General features: G+C 37.5%; 3 protein-coding genes across 3 annotated transcripts; all 3 read right to left on the reverse strand.

Annotated features, from left to right (window-relative positions):
• Positions 1 to 147: 147 nt before the first annotated feature.
• LOC110820930 (reticulon-like protein B5) lies at positions 148 to 2,184 on the reverse strand. Its single transcript, XM_022050566.2, has 5 exons — positions 1,912 to 2,184; positions 1,118 to 1,298; positions 839 to 980; positions 679 to 748; positions 148 to 592 (listed from the first exon to the last, which is right to left on the reverse strand). Exons 1-5 carry the CDS (start codon positions 2,117 to 2,119, stop codon positions 426 to 428), a joined length of 768 nt encoding a protein of 255 aa, XP_021906258.2. The 5' UTR covers positions 2,120 to 2,184; the 3' UTR covers positions 148 to 425.
• Positions 2,185 to 3,051: 867 nt separating this feature from the next.
• On the reverse strand, positions 3,052 to 5,697 carry LOC110820931 (reticulon-like protein B5). Its single transcript, XM_022050567.2, has 5 exons — positions 5,233 to 5,697; positions 4,269 to 4,449; positions 3,985 to 4,126; positions 3,814 to 3,883; positions 3,052 to 3,718 (listed from the first exon to the last, which is right to left on the reverse strand). Exons 1-5 carry the CDS (start codon positions 5,435 to 5,437, stop codon positions 3,552 to 3,554), a joined length of 765 nt encoding a protein of 254 aa, XP_021906259.1. The 5' UTR covers positions 5,438 to 5,697; the 3' UTR covers positions 3,052 to 3,551.
• An 869-nt stretch (positions 5,698 to 6,566) lies between these two features.
• On the reverse strand, positions 6,567 to 8,971 carry LOC110820956 (reticulon-like protein B5). The gene is made up of 5 exons (XM_022050603.2): positions 8,642 to 8,971; positions 7,560 to 7,740; positions 7,283 to 7,424; positions 7,109 to 7,178; positions 6,567 to 7,019 (listed from the first exon to the last, which is right to left on the reverse strand). Exons 1-5 carry the CDS (start codon positions 8,844 to 8,846, stop codon positions 6,850 to 6,852), a joined length of 768 nt encoding a protein of 255 aa, XP_021906295.1. The 5' UTR covers positions 8,847 to 8,971; the 3' UTR covers positions 6,567 to 6,849.
• Between the last annotated feature and the right edge of the window lie 5,587 nt (positions 8,972 to 14,558).

Raw genomic sequence — 14,558 nt, forward strand, 5'->3', positions numbered from 1 at the left:
CGATGGTCCAATTGTCAGCAGCGAGGTAATTTTGATAAATACATTAGTAATTGATATTACAAACGACAGCAATTATTTAAATACTTGTGAGTTGCATTTTCAATTTACTATTTATTATTTAGACTATTTATATATTCAGATTACAAATTAACAAATTTAATCAATGTTTATTATATCAAATAACCTTACTTAACAAGATGTACTTCTACATTACGATCCCCAAACATACAATATGTACTTTCTCATTACGATTACCAAACATACAAGCAAAAACTTTTTATACAACACTTCCTACAATAATTTTAGCAACATTCTTGATCCTCCTGCTTCTGTCTCAAAAGCATTTTACTTGAATAAAAAACAACAACAATTCCCACAGCATTTTTACCAGGACCAGTCAATAACAAAAACAAGTCAAACACGCCCTACACCCTTTTAGCTTTGAAAGCAGCTTTAGGAATCTTACTCAAAACCTTGGCATCGAACAAGGCATACTGCTTTTTGATTTCTTTCATTACCTTCTCAGCACATGAGTCAACCTTGTCCTCATACTTCTCGTAGAGCACGGGCACAGTGTGCAGCCAAACAACAACTGTTATCCAGATCAAGATACCAAGATTCAGTATTACAGTTTACTTATAACTGGAAAAATAGTGTTTCCAAAACAAATTTCCTTACTTATATAAAACAAGGTCAAGAAATTGCACCAACTCCCCACAATTGACATGACCCACAAGCTTGAAATCACCTGACATTCAAGACATGATCAAATTATCAGAAGTTGATTAATTTTCAAATTTTATGTTGCATCTTTCACCAGACAGATAGATGAACAAACCACAAGAAACTTCTTCAAGTCTCTTCCTGAAGCAATGTCCCGCAATATTTTGAAAACCCAGTTTATTTCCATCCGAAGTGCAGAAGCAACCTGCAGGAATGGCTCCTCCGGAATATGGACTTCAGGAATTCGAGGACGAGACCTACAACGAGAGTTGTTATTCTGGGGACAGAGGATGATCAAACTATGAAAACAGTACGGAGGTTTAAGACACCAAACTGAGAACTGAATAATTTGATAAATGGATAAGGTAATACAGTTAAAAACCAATAGACTTACTTGTTGATGAAGGTGTGCACATTGGACCACAAGAACAAGACTGCAAGCGAGAGAATTAAAATATGGCAAGCAAGGGTTAACAGATGGTACTCGAGCAATTCAAACAGGACCCACACTGCAGTTGCTGTGCCGAGAACACCAGCTGAGATCTTTTTATTTCTCCACAAAAACACATCAGCAGCTGCACCAAGCGATAATGAAATTATCAAAGAATGAAATTATCAAGTTATGGCTATGTTTGGAATAAATTCAAAATTAGCATAGAACTCATTTTTCAACAAATACTTATTTCAGCTAAAACAGGATGAAAGTCTCCCTAAAAGTCAAAATTGGGCTCATTTAGAATGCCAAACAATGAATTTCAAAAACTCTATCAAATTTGTATTTCCCCTAATTAAATACGTACAAATTTCTAAATGAATTACATAGAATCCTCAATTTGTTCCAAAGATAGCCTATTTTGTTATGCTTTGTTTGGTTGAGTGAGAAGAAACTACAGGAACTTTTTGCTTCCAAATAAGGGAAAATAAAAGGAAGTATCAGCAGTCGTTCAAGGTTCATCATCCTACTTGAATCACGGAGTCATCGGTTTTAGCAACAATTTTGACTAACACACGCTCTGTTTCTAAGCCACCAAATGAATCTTCAAACACTTAAACAGTGAAGCTAACTGATCTAAGCAAACATCCGCAACGATACTTCGAAAAAACAAGATAAAGAAAAACAGAAACCATAGATGACAAGGAAGCTATAAAATAAATCAGATAAGGACAAAGAAACCGAAAGGTCCATACGCTTTCCTCCACCGAAAACAGTGTGAACGGGTCGCTCTCTGCCGAATATTCGATAAATCTTTGCTTTCACGGACGCCGCCGCAGATTTCTCGTTGTCCGAGTCCGAATCAGATGAAGAAGACGAGGAATCATGAGCGTGAATCTTCTCCGAGATCTTCTCCATCAACGTCTCCGTCGTTCTACCGGAATCCTCCGATTGCTCCGCCATTGTTCGCTCTGTTTCGAAACCCTAATACCTCCCAAATGTATCTATTTCTCCCAGGCCCCAGCAGTCGAAAATTTATGTTTGCGAAGTCAGCGATTAAGTGCATCGAGTTAGGACACGTGGCAGATGTAGATGGACTGATCGGTCAAATAAATGGCCATTGCTTTTTGCTAGTTGAATTGAATACGGTTAATGTCTATGGGCCTCCACCTGCCCAGGTGTCCTATTCTTTTATTTTATTGATAATTAATTTATTATCTAATTAAAAAAAACAGTGTCTTAATTTTCTAGAGATGTTACGTGTTAAATTTGCTCGACGCGTATCGGATGCCCATTTGCCGAGCTGGTCCAGTGACTGATGTGAACAGGTTGGTTCGGCCTGTCCGGTCAAACGAGCCAGGCCCAAATCACTTTGTGTGCTCATTGTTTTTAAGTATCTCTTTATAGAACAATTATAACTCCTTAATTTCTGTTGTTACTAATTAGGGTTTTTGTTTTTGAAATTTGACCAAGTCCTATGATACATGTGAGTAGCAGTGATGGAGTATAAACTATTCAGATTTCTCCAAAAACATGTGAGTAGTTCTAAATAATTGCAAATGAAACCCTTCGAGAGTTCAAGTTGATTCAAATCTCACAGTAAATTTGCTAGATGGATTTGAGTTTTACAGCACCCATCCGAAACCTAATTCCTTGTCAGCCATAATATGATTCGTGAGAGTCCCCCATCTCATCCATGATGTCTCATATCACTGAAGTATGCTCGCAAGTTTATAATTGGCAATGTTTATGGACTTCTGTTATCCTGGATTAATGTCTCTGTTTTAAGAAAACAAGAAATTTTGAGCTTTCACTGAAAAAATAAAACAAGTTAATATTTTAACATCTGCAAGTAACAGATGCCAGAGGAAGAATATTAGTTTAAGCATGCAAAATGATAGAAAAGCCGTTTCATATTTTACTGGTAGCTGGGGAGAAACGTTTTGAAGTGAACCAAATACACAATTGACACAATATTTTTATCCTCTCTCACTCTCAGCCACAGATACGAGATAGCAAATGAACAGTAATCCTCATCGGGCAGCAATGAAGAGGCAATCGGCTCAGCTCCTAAGACAGTCTGCCCGAACTGTTGCTAACAGCCATCATAGCTGGTTCTTATCAAAATCGTGTATCAACAACAATAATCAACAATGATCCTGCTGCCTCTATAATTGTTCCAAAAGTTGTGATCACCATACCACAAAAAAAAAATTGACATTCAAATATGTCACAAATAGAAGTAAAGCCCAGTTTGAAAGCCACAGATAAACATAAAAAGCAACCAAAAAATTTGGCGTTGAATTCTTCAAATGCTGAGATGTTATAACTTGTAAGCCTAACACAAACGATTTTGTTGGGGCAAATTGAAGCAAATGACTTGGAAGCTAACAGGTTAAACCCTCTTGGATTTGAGAGCACCTTTAGGAATCTTGCTCAGAACCTTTGCATCAAATACTGCATACTGCTTTCTGATTTCTATCATTGCCTTCTCTGCAAACGGATCAACCTTGTCCTCATACTTCTCATAGAGCACAGGCACAGTGTGCAACAGAACAAAAACTGTGTTCCAGGTCAAGAAACCAAGACCAGGATGAGATTATATTTAGAGTTATGAAGAAAAAAAACCTACAGTTCAAATTTCTCATCGGCCTTACTTATGTAAAACAAGGTCAAGAAGTTGCACCAACTACCCACAATTGACACCACCCACAAGCTACCGATCACCTGATATTCAAGAAACCATTATATTATCAGGATTTAATCAATTTCCCAATTTTAGGTGGCATCTTTCCCCAGAGAACTAGACAGATAGATGATTAACAAACCACAAGAAACTTCTTCAAGTCTCTTCCTGAAGCAATCTCCCGTAGAGTTGAGAAAACCCAGTTTATTTCCATCCGCAGTGCAGAAGCAACCTGCAAGAATGGCTCCTCTGGAAGATGGAATTCAGGAATTCGAGGAGGAGACCTACAATAAGAGTTGTTATCCTGAGAGTGGAAGACAACCAACCATGCAAGCAGATGAAGGTTTGATACCCCAAACGACAACCTAAAAACTGAATAACTTGATTAATGCACAGTGCAATACAGTTAAAAACCAAGAGGCTTACTTGTTGATGAAGGTTTGTGCATTGGACCAGAGGAAGAAGACTGCAAGCACAAGAATTGAAATGTGGCAAGCAAGGGTTAGGAGATGGTACTCTACCAATTCAAACAGAACCCACACTGCTGTTGCTGTGCCAAGAACACCAGCTGAAATCTTTTTATTCCTCCACAATAACACATCAGCAGCTGCACCAAGTTGTACGAAAGATTTCAAATAGAGAAATGCAAAATGCTTACGCTTTGAGCTCAACTAAACAAAAGCAAACGTCGTCTTGCAATTGCCCCAAACCTTATGGTTGTTTTGTGGCTTGTCTGTGAAAAGAACACAGACAAGCCGGTTTACTGTCTCAAATGATTTCGGTTTTAGATATCCAACAATCCGCGTACCGTTGGAACAAATCCAAGATTTATATGGAGTTCATTTGCAAATCTTGGCATAGTTCAATTAGAAAATGATGAAATCCTCTTTTAAAATTTATTATTCTAATATTCACATTAAATGATCTTAATTCTTATCATCTTTCACAGGAATTTGCATATTTGAAATCCGCCAAGTAGGAGATCTGTTCCAAAGGTTGCCTTATTCTTTGTTTGGTTGCCAGAAGAAAGAAACTAAAGGAAATTTTTTGCTTTCCAAATAAAATAAAATAGAAAAGAAGTATCAAGTACTCGTTTCTAGGTTCATCATCCAACTTGAACGAGGAAGTAATCAGGTTTAGCAACAATATTAACTGAAACCCGCTCGTTTCCGGCATTTTCTAAGCCACCACATTGATCATTTATCTTCAAACACTTAAACAGTGAAGTCAAAACGATCTATAAGCAAACATCCGCAATGAAAGAGTACTTCATCAAATCGCCGTCGGAAAAAAAAATAAAAGAATCACTTAAAAAAAAACAAAAACCATAGATCAGAAGAAACATGTAAAACAAATCAGATAAAAGACAAGGAAACTGAAATGTCCATACGCTTTCCTCCACCTAGAACCTTGTGAACCGGTTGCTCTCTGCCAAATATTCGATAAATCTTCGCTTTCACGGATGACGCCGCAGATTTCTCGTTGTCCGACTCCGAATCAGAAGAAGAAGACGAATCATGACCGTGAATCTTCTCGGCGATCTTCTCCATTAACGTCTCGGTCGTTTTACCCGAATCCTCGGACTGCTCTGCCATTATCACTCCGATTCAAAACCTAATATCTGCGAAGTGGATCTATTTTTCTTAGTATAGAAGGAACTTTCGGTACGTCTGAGTTCAAAAAGTGACCGTTCCAGCGAATTAAAATTCGCGTTATGAGCCAGTGGACTTGGGTTATATAGCGCGGCGTCGATGATCACACCCGAACCTAAGGCTCGGTAATGGAAGCCGGCGGTCCGATGAAATATTTGACATCACAAAATGACGGCGTTAAGTTTGGAAAAGATAAGAGATGTGACGGGCGTGAAATCATCGTTCAAGGAAGTGAGGCCGTACGTGTTGATTCCTTCCTTAATGCTCTTAGGGAGGCATGAACGTGGTGGCAACAATGGACGGTGGACGATTTAAAAGTCAACAACTGAGTGAGTAGATCGGAGACACGTGGAAGATTTAGATGAACTGATCGGCTAAATGTCAGTGGGGGCTCCACCAGCCATGTTATTGTTCATGCCTTTCTTTTAATTAGGATTTTTAATTATTTTGTGCGTACATATTTTAATTATTATCTTTTATTTTTTATATTTAGTGGGTCCAGCCCGATCTACATTATGTGCTCGGCCCAAGGGGCTAATTGGCCAGCCCATTTGAGACCTTTTTGAGATTATTTATATAAACTATACTTCTATAGATCCTTTTAACATTATGTAATCTTGATATTTGGTATTTAATATTTATTTATTATGATTATTCTGAGCTTTGTTTTACTAGTTGAAGCTTCGTGTTGGATACTTTTTTAACTTTATGTCAGATAAATATCTGTTTGTACTTCATCATAACAGTAAATATACCATCAAGTGATAATGAGGTTCTGCATCTATTTTTACTTTTTATAAATTAAACGGTGGAAATAGGCGTGAATCATCTTGGCAATCTTCTCCATCAACGCCTCTGTGGTTCTACCGTGTATCCCTATTCATATATTTTTATTGATTAATAATAATACATATACATTAATTATCATAATATAATGAAAATTAGTTTTAAATAACTCCATTGATAGGAGAATTAATCCAGAATCAATTCCAAATTGCTGACAGCTTACTTTTTCTGAAGAGACTTGAAGTTATAGCCTTTTGGTATAACGCACGATAAGGCTCGTTGAATCTGACTAAATGCCTGAACCGACAGGTAATTAATTGGTTGGACAAATGAGAATGGAGTGTCAACAACAATAATCAGCAATGAGCCTGCTTCAGTAATGGTCCCAAAAGTTGTGACAAACATACCACTAAAACAAAATCGACATTAAAATATCTCAGAAACACAAGGCAATCTGAAAGCCATACATAAACATAAAAACTGATGGCGCTGAATCCTTGAAACTTGGAAGCCCAACACAAAAATAATTTTGTTGGAGCAAAATGAAGCAATGACTTGGAGCTGACAGGTTAAACCTTCTTGGCTTTGAAAGCAGCAGCTTTTGGAATCTTGCTAAGAACCCTTGCATCAAATACTGCATACTGCTTTTTGATTTCTATCATTGCCTTCTCTGCAAACGGATCAACCTTGTCCTCGTACTTCTCATAAAGCACGGGCACAGTGTGCAACACTACAAAAACTGTTTTACAGGTCAAGAGACCAAGATTAGTATGAAACTATATTTAAGAACAAAAAAAGTTTCCGATTCAAATTTCTCATTGGCCTTACTTATGTAAAACAGGGTCAAGAAGTTGCACCAACTACCCACAATTGACACCACCCACAAGCTAGCAATCACCTGACATTGAAGAAACCATTGTTTTATCAGAATCTAATTACTTTTCCAATTTTAGGTTTGCATCTTTCACCAGAGAGAGCTAGACAGATAGAAGATTAACAAACCACAAGAAACTTCTTTAAGTCTCTTCCTGAAGCAATCTCCCGCAATGTTGCAAAAACCCAGTTTATTTCCATCCGCAGTGCAGAGGCAACCTGCAAGAATGGCTCCTCTCGAAAATGGAATTCAGGAATTCGAGGAGGAGACCTACAATAAGAGTTGTTATGCTGAGAATGGAAGACAATCAACCATGAAAGCATAATGGAGTTCTGATACACCAAACAACAATCTACAAAGTGAATAACCAGATAGGATAATACAGTTAAAAACAAAGAGGCTTACTTGTTGATAAAGGTATGCACATTGGACCACAGGAACAAGACTGCGAGGCTGAGTATTAAAATGTGGCAAGCAAGGGTTAAGAGATGGTACTCTACCAATTCAAACAGAACCCACACTGCAGTTGCTGTGCCAAGAACACCAGCTGAGATCTTTTTATTCCTCCACAAGAACACATCGGCAGCTGCACCAAGTTGTGAAAAGATGTCAATAGAGAAATGCCAAATGTTTAAACCCTACACTCAGTTAAACAAAATGCAAAATATCTCTTGCAATTACCCGAAATTTTTCTGGAGAAATATTTGAAAAGAACTAAGAAAAGCCTGAATTCTGTTACAAACTAGACCCATTTAACCAAACTATTTTTATTTTAGATATCCAACACTAAGGCTAAGTTTGGAATCAATCTAAAATTATCTAAAATTTATTTGTAAATCCTAACTTATTTCAGTTAAAAATGATAAAAACTTATCTACAATGATAAAAATTAAAGTAAATGACATTATATGTGTACCTGAAACAATTCTAAGTTCTATCAAATTAAAATTCCTTATTCGTGGAAATCTATATGTGCTATATTTTTATCCTCTTAAAAAAAAAATTGCATTTTGCTTGTTAAAATAGATATATATTTACAAACGAAAATCCACCCAAGATGGAGATTTGTTCCAAGATTGCCTATATTGTTATATTTTGTTTGGTTGCCGGAAGAAAGTACAAGAAACTTTTTGCTTTTAAAATAACATGAAAAGGAAAAGAAGTATTAAGCAGTCGTTTCTAGGTTCATCATCCAACTTGAATGATGAAGTCATCAGTTTCAGCAACAATATTTACTACAACCCACTCGGCTCCTGCATTTTCAAAGCCACCAAATGGATAATTCATCTTCAAACGCTCAAATAGTGAAGATAACCAATCTATAAGCAAATATCATCAATGAAAGAGAACTTTTTCAAACCGCCATAGGAAAGAAATAAAACAATCACTTCAAAAAATTACAAAAAAAGAAAAAAAGAAAAGAAACCATAGATCAGGAGCATATAAAATAAATCAGATAAAGGACAAAGAAACCGAAATGTGCATACGTTTTCCTCCACCGAGAACGTTGTGAACCGGTCGCTCTCTGCCGAATATCCGATAAATCTTTGCTTTCACGGACGAAGCCGCAGATTTCTCGTTGTCCGAGTCCGAATCAGAAGAAGAAGACGAATCATGGCCGTGAATCTTCTCGGCGATCTTCTCCATCAATGTCTCGGTCGTTATACCCGAATCCTCTGACTGCTCCGCCATTGTTCCCTCCGATTCAAGATCCTGATATCCCCGAAATGGATCTGTTTTTCTTAGCAAAGAAGGAAATTTTTGGGTGCGTCTCAGTTAAGAAAACGATGGAGTGAGCAAAATGGAAACCTCCGTTTCGAGCCAGTGACTTGGAATATATAGCGCGGCGTCAACTATGAGCCCCGAAGCTAAGGCTTCGTAAACGGAACCTAGTGGTTCGGTCAGATATTTGAAATCAGGGAATGACGGCGTTTAGTTTCAAACGGAGAAAACACGTGACGGGCGTTAAATCATCGTTCAAGGAAGTGGGGCCGTACGTGTAGATTCCCTATCGTTCCTCAATGCTTTTTAAAAGATTCAGGAAGGCGGTGGCAAAAACGAACGGTGGATGATTGGAAAGGCACCGACCTAAGTCAGTAGATTTTGGAGACGTGGCAAATTTAGATGGAATGATCTGTCAAATTGACGGCCATTGCTTTTCGTTAATTAAATTGAATGAGGTTAACGCCGGTGGGCCGGCAACCAGAGCACGTTATTCATCTGTGCTTTTCTTTTATATAACTACTTTTTTCCATTCTATTAAATTATTCATAGACTAATTTATTTATTTAAAAAAGAGTGATTTCTTTTGAAGATTTCACACTTACATATTTTATATGTCCCACCCGAGTGGCAGAATAAACGTGTTGGGCTGGTTTACACACTGTTATTTATTTTTTTAATTAAATTAATTACTATTTCATTATTATTTTATTTTAACAAATTTCTTGGGTTAATCAAAACATGTTTTGTGGCCCAGGTTTAATTTGGTCCTGTACGATCTATATTATGGACTCGGCCTAACCAAGTCCACCTAGTGACCTAGTGGTTTTGAACTGCCCAGCCCATTGGGTAACTGATGTTGCATTAATCGTATGAATTACATTTAAAGAGATTCTTAATGTTATTTCCTAAAATATTAATTGACTAATTGAAGAAGATTATGTTAAAAGAAGAAAGCTAGGGTTTCCCGTAAGACACTGGGAACAGAAGAAGGAAATGAGGATGATGAGTTGCTTTGGTGAACATAAATGTAAGCTTTCATTTTTTAATCTAATATTCTATTGGCCAGTGTTGCTATCATGGGTTACTCCCTGTACTTCATTTTATAATTATGAAGGCTTTAGAATATCTAGTGGGGAATCTTCCAAAATCTAATCTATCTAAATACATAATACATACATTCATGCGCTTGTATATATATATATATATATTTATGTATGTATGTATATCATATATCATAAACAAGTAAGTCCATGTGGATTCATTGTGTTTTTGCTGGATGAAATTTCTATTTTTCTTTTGGAAGATAAAATGTCTTCCCACTTAAAATAATAAAGTGATGCTTTTTTTTTTTTATTATTAAATAAAACATTGGGAGAATGGAAAGGAAAATTTTAAAGCAGTGGAAAAATGGTTGATGTCCAAAAAGGACAACAAGAAAAGAAGATAAATTGAAATTCGAAGTGCATCTAGTTAAGTGAGAAAGTGGAAAAGTACTTTCGGTCGTCTTATTATGTTATTGAGTGACAGTTAAATTTTTGTAATTAATAATATAATTTTTTTTTTTTATTTTATAAGCATATTATTACTTAATTCAATAAATTTACTATATTTATATAATAATTAAATTTGAAATAGTGTTAAATCAACTTCAAATCAAAATCATTTACTTCAAAATTTTAAACCCCTTCATTTATAATTTATGCCGATAATTACGCAATAATTTCACGATTACCCTCTCGTGCCTTGTTTAATTATAATTTAATCTGTAATGCTTTTTAAATAATTACTACATTCTTACTCATATAATTGTTAGAAAAATTCAAACAAGAATAAAGTTTTGCTAGAGATTCCTGAATAAATCAAAACCACCATTCGTATCTTTCTTATTAGTACCAATTCTCTAGTTTAATTTCAATTCTATAATATAAATTTACATAAAATAATATTTTAATTCTAAATTAACTTCACATATAATTCATATTTGTAATGCCCAAATATAATTTTTTTAATTTTTTATTTTAATTTAGTGTAAAAATGAAGGAAATGTGATGGATGATGAAATTGGAAATAACTTTATAGAAAATATGTGTAAATTTGAGTTTTAAGAGTATTTTTGAAAAATAAAAATAAAAAATAAGGGGTCAAAATATAATTTAAAAAAGTTTTGCTACGTAGGATGCCCGGTCAGCAGCCTCGACGAAGTAGGACGCGCCGTGTGGCAATGGACGCTGACGCAGTGCCACGCAGGAGGCCACACAGGCGATCCGCATGCCCGCGATCGAACGACTCAAATCTGTTCCCGCGCGCACGGATGGCCTGGATGCATTCCCTCCCCAATGCGATCGAACGATCAGCTTTAAACGCGATCAGACGATTCAGATTAGATCGCGATGAACGGCCCAGATTAGATTGCAATGAACGGTCCAGATTCACTCCCTATTTAATCACGATCGGACGATCCAGATCAAACGCGATGGACGACTCAGATTAAATAGAGACGGATATAAATAACCCACTTCACACTAAATCCTAACCCTAACCACCGGGAAGGAGAGCCGCCGCCGCCCGCCGTAGCGCCAGAGCTACTTCTGATCGCCAAATTTCACAAAACACCTCCGGTGAGGCCCATCCTGATTCCCGTTCAGTATAATTTTTTCACCTTTGTGATCACTGTTTTCTTCTCTACAGGTTGACTGGAGCAAAATATCCAATCGCAACGTGAGCCTGAAGAGCCGCACCGGAGAGCTCCGCCGCCGGTGAGTTTTGGTTTTTTGTATTTTTTCGGCCAACCGAGGCCCTTTAACGTGTTTTCTCACAAGAATCGATGCAAAATCAGCCAAATTTGGCCAATCACCGCGAGCGTCGGCGTCGTCGCCGAAACACAATGGAGTTGTCATGCCGAAATTCTGAAATTGGCCAAAATTGGATCCTGATACTGATTTTGGATTTTTTAGGACATTTGTAGGTATTTATAGCGTGTTTTAATTCCAAAGAAAAATTCAGGGAACTCGGGGACCGCCAGTAGGCGCAGTCAACAGTTTAGCATTTCGGGTATCAAATTGAGTAAGAATCTCTCACCCTATCCTCTACTATTGAATTGAAGTTTAATTTTAAAGAATATGGTATTTTGTGAAACTTAAAAAATATCTATAATTAATTATGGGTTACTAATGGAGTCGGAACTAAAAATTATTCTCTCTTGATTTCTGTTGATTTATTTTACAGTTTAAATGCATGTAGTATCTGATTTATCGATTTTATGGTTTGAATGCGTGTCTTACTACCTTACGTGACTACTATTAAATTAAAAAATCGAGATATGATTATATTCTCTAATATATGTTTGTTTATTTACGTGGTTACGGTTGATTTGGAAAATGGAGACTAAAAAAAACGGAAAAATTGTGTGATTAAGTGAATGGATGAAACGGCAGCCTTACTAGATATCCTGAAAGATAGTTGATGAACTAGGTACAACAGGGAACCCTACTATGAACATTGTCTCATACCAGACGAGATATCGAGACTTGGTAATTTGGCACTTATACCGGATGGGGTATGGGGATGGCCTGTTTCACCCTCATACCGGACGGGGTATTGAGATTTAGTGGTTTGACACTCATACCGAACGAGGTATAGGGACGGTCTTTTAATTGAGAATATTGAATTAAAGGGTTCACGCGTAGTGGGGACATCCCTATGAACCTCCATGGATACTAGTAGACCGATAAAAGAAAAGGTTGTTGTTTGATTTATTAAATATGGATTTATAATATGTGTCTGTTACCAATTGTATATGGAATCATGATAAGTGTTATGTTATTGCCTCTATTAGTTGCTTTTATAAATCTTGCTGCAATAAGTTGATGGTAAATGGTTTTATTATTAATAAGAAAATCAAGACAACTTATTAAGTGCTTCATAAGTTGTCTTGATTTTCTACCAACCTTTATTTATGTGTCGGTGAGTAGCGTCATATTCTTACTGGTATAGTGTAGCTCATTCCTTATTTAACCATTTCAGATCAAGAGGATCAGGATCTAGAGCCCGATCCACAAGAGGGTTGCGAGTAGAATACCAGTTTTATTTATTTTCCATTTATTTCCTTATTTTGTTTGTATTTCCTTCAAAATGTTAATTTTCGTACAACTATTTGGGACTTTGAGTTTATGTGTTAGGAATATAAATCTTAATTATTTATTTCGCTTCCGTACTTAAGTTACAATTTATTTCTTTGGACATTCCGGGATCGTTATAGTTGGTATCAGAGCCGCGTTTTTTGGACCCATTCCTTACACAAAACCCTTAGAAAACACCAAAAGTAATGAATTGTCACCCAACCATTCCTTGTGAAATGCAGGTACAGATAGATGAGGAGAGGAAAACCCTTACTAAATCGAGCAGCCCGAGAGGGTTCGCTTAGAGAGGTGTTGACCGGTTATTTGAGATGGTGGAGAGACTCATTGCTGTCCATTGGGCCTGGAAGGAAAGGAGAGAGCTACCTGACCCTCTCTCGCTGCCATAGGTTGAGCCACCCCTGCAACGGGAGGATCCCGAGCCACCCCGATATGATCCTACTCCTCCACAGTACCACCCGGCACCACCATAGTATGATCCGGTGCCCCAGCCACCACATCACTCGACACCACCATAGTACAATCTGGTACCCCCACCATATCATCAAGTACCATTACAGAGTCATCCAGTCCATCCTCTACCCAACCCAGTCCCTCATCCACGAGACCCAACTCCTTTCATGATGGATCCAGACTACATAGAAAGGTATAAAAGACTAAAACTTTATACTTTTGCAGGGGGATCCTCCTTTGAAGAGACCGAGTTCTGGTTATTTGAGACAGAAAAGGCTTTCAAGACCCTCGGGGTGATCCCCAAATAGAAGGTCATCTTTGCTACCTACATGCTAGTGGAAGAAGCAGACTGCTGGTGGTAACTCAAGTAGACCACCCTACTCTTTCTAGTCACTTAGAAACAGTTCCTGACAATTTTTCATGTAGAGTACCTATCATAGCATTTCCGACATCTGAAAGAGATGAAGTTTGCATACTTGGTCCAGGGGGACATGACTGTATCAGAATATGCTCGCAAGTTCCTAAAATTGGGTCAATATTCTCTTGAGAACATGATGGACGAAGGCAAAAAGGCTAAAAGGTTCGAATGGGGTCTCCATCCTGAGATCAGACAGCAGTTGTTTGTGCTCAAGCTCAGTACTTATTCGGCTGTTCTAGCTAAAGCACAGTTAGTAGAGAGGAGCCTTCGCATCTTCCCTAAAGCAGCAAGGAACCTCAGGTCCTCAGCTCCACACCGCAGACCAGCACCTACTGCACTTGTTCAACAGAACAGGAGACCTAGGCCGATGACTCAGACTCTCTCTCAGGTTCTAGCAGCAGGACACAACAAGATTTGTCAGCATTGTGGCAAGGATTATGGGGACCGACCTTACTATTGCCTCAACAACACCTGCCGCATATGTGGTAGTGTCCAATATGCAAGGGAGTGCCCGAGGAACCAGAACTATACCAGACCTCTTATGCAGGACAGGGCTTACAATCTCATTCAGCAGGATACAGAAGCCAACCCGAACGTGGTACAAAATGTCTTGATTGATACTGGTGCATTGCATTCATTTGTTTCACATATTTTTGCATCAAAATTAAATAT

This window comes from Carica papaya, chromosome 5 (genome assembly GCF_054855325.1).
Source record: "Carica papaya isolate Zhongbai chromosome 5, ASM5485532v1, whole genome shotgun sequence".
Classification (NCBI taxonomy): Eukaryota; Viridiplantae; Streptophyta; class Magnoliopsida; order Brassicales; family Caricaceae; genus Carica; species Carica papaya.

What these genes read in the sequence shown, in the direction of transcription:
- LOC110820956 (XM_022050603.2), bottom strand. Translation starts at nt 8,846, where the DNA reads ATGGCGGAGCAGTCAGAGGATTCGGGTATAACGACCGAGACATTGATG. An exon ending in GTGCATACCTTTATCAACAA is followed by an intron (nt 7,425 to 7,559) that starts GTAAGCCTCTTT and finishes CTCTTATTGTAG; the next exon opens with GTCTCCTCCTCGAATTCCTG. An exon ending in ACTTAAAGAAGTTTCTTGTG is followed by an intron (nt 7,179 to 7,282) that starts GTTTGTTAATCT and finishes CTTCAATGTCAG; the next exon opens with GTGATTGCTAGCTTGTGGGT.
- LOC110820930 (XM_022050566.2), bottom strand. Translation starts at nt 2,119, where the DNA reads ATGGCGGAGCAATCGGAGGATTCCGGTAGAACGACGGAGACGTTGATG. An exon ending in TGTTTTCGGTGGAGGAAAGC is followed by an intron (nt 1,299 to 1,911) that starts GTATGGACCTTT and finishes CGCTTGGTGCAG; the next exon opens with CTGCTGATGTGTTTTTGTGG. An exon ending in CTTGACCTTGTTTTATATAA is followed by an intron (nt 593 to 678) that starts GTAAGGAAATTT and finishes TCTGGATAACAG; the next exon opens with TTGTTGTTTGGCTGCACACT.
- LOC110820931 (XM_022050567.2), bottom strand. Translation starts at nt 5,437, where the DNA reads ATGGCAGAGCAGTCCGAGGATTCGGGTAAAACGACCGAGACGTTAATG. An exon ending in GGTTCTAGGTGGAGGAAAGC is followed by an intron (nt 4,450 to 5,232) that starts GTATGGACATTT and finishes AACTTGGTGCAG; the next exon opens with CTGCTGATGTGTTATTGTGG. An exon ending in GCACAAACCTTCATCAACAA is followed by an intron (nt 4,127 to 4,268) that starts GTAAGCCTCTTG and finishes CTCTTATTGTAG; the next exon opens with GTCTCCTCCTCGAATTCCTG.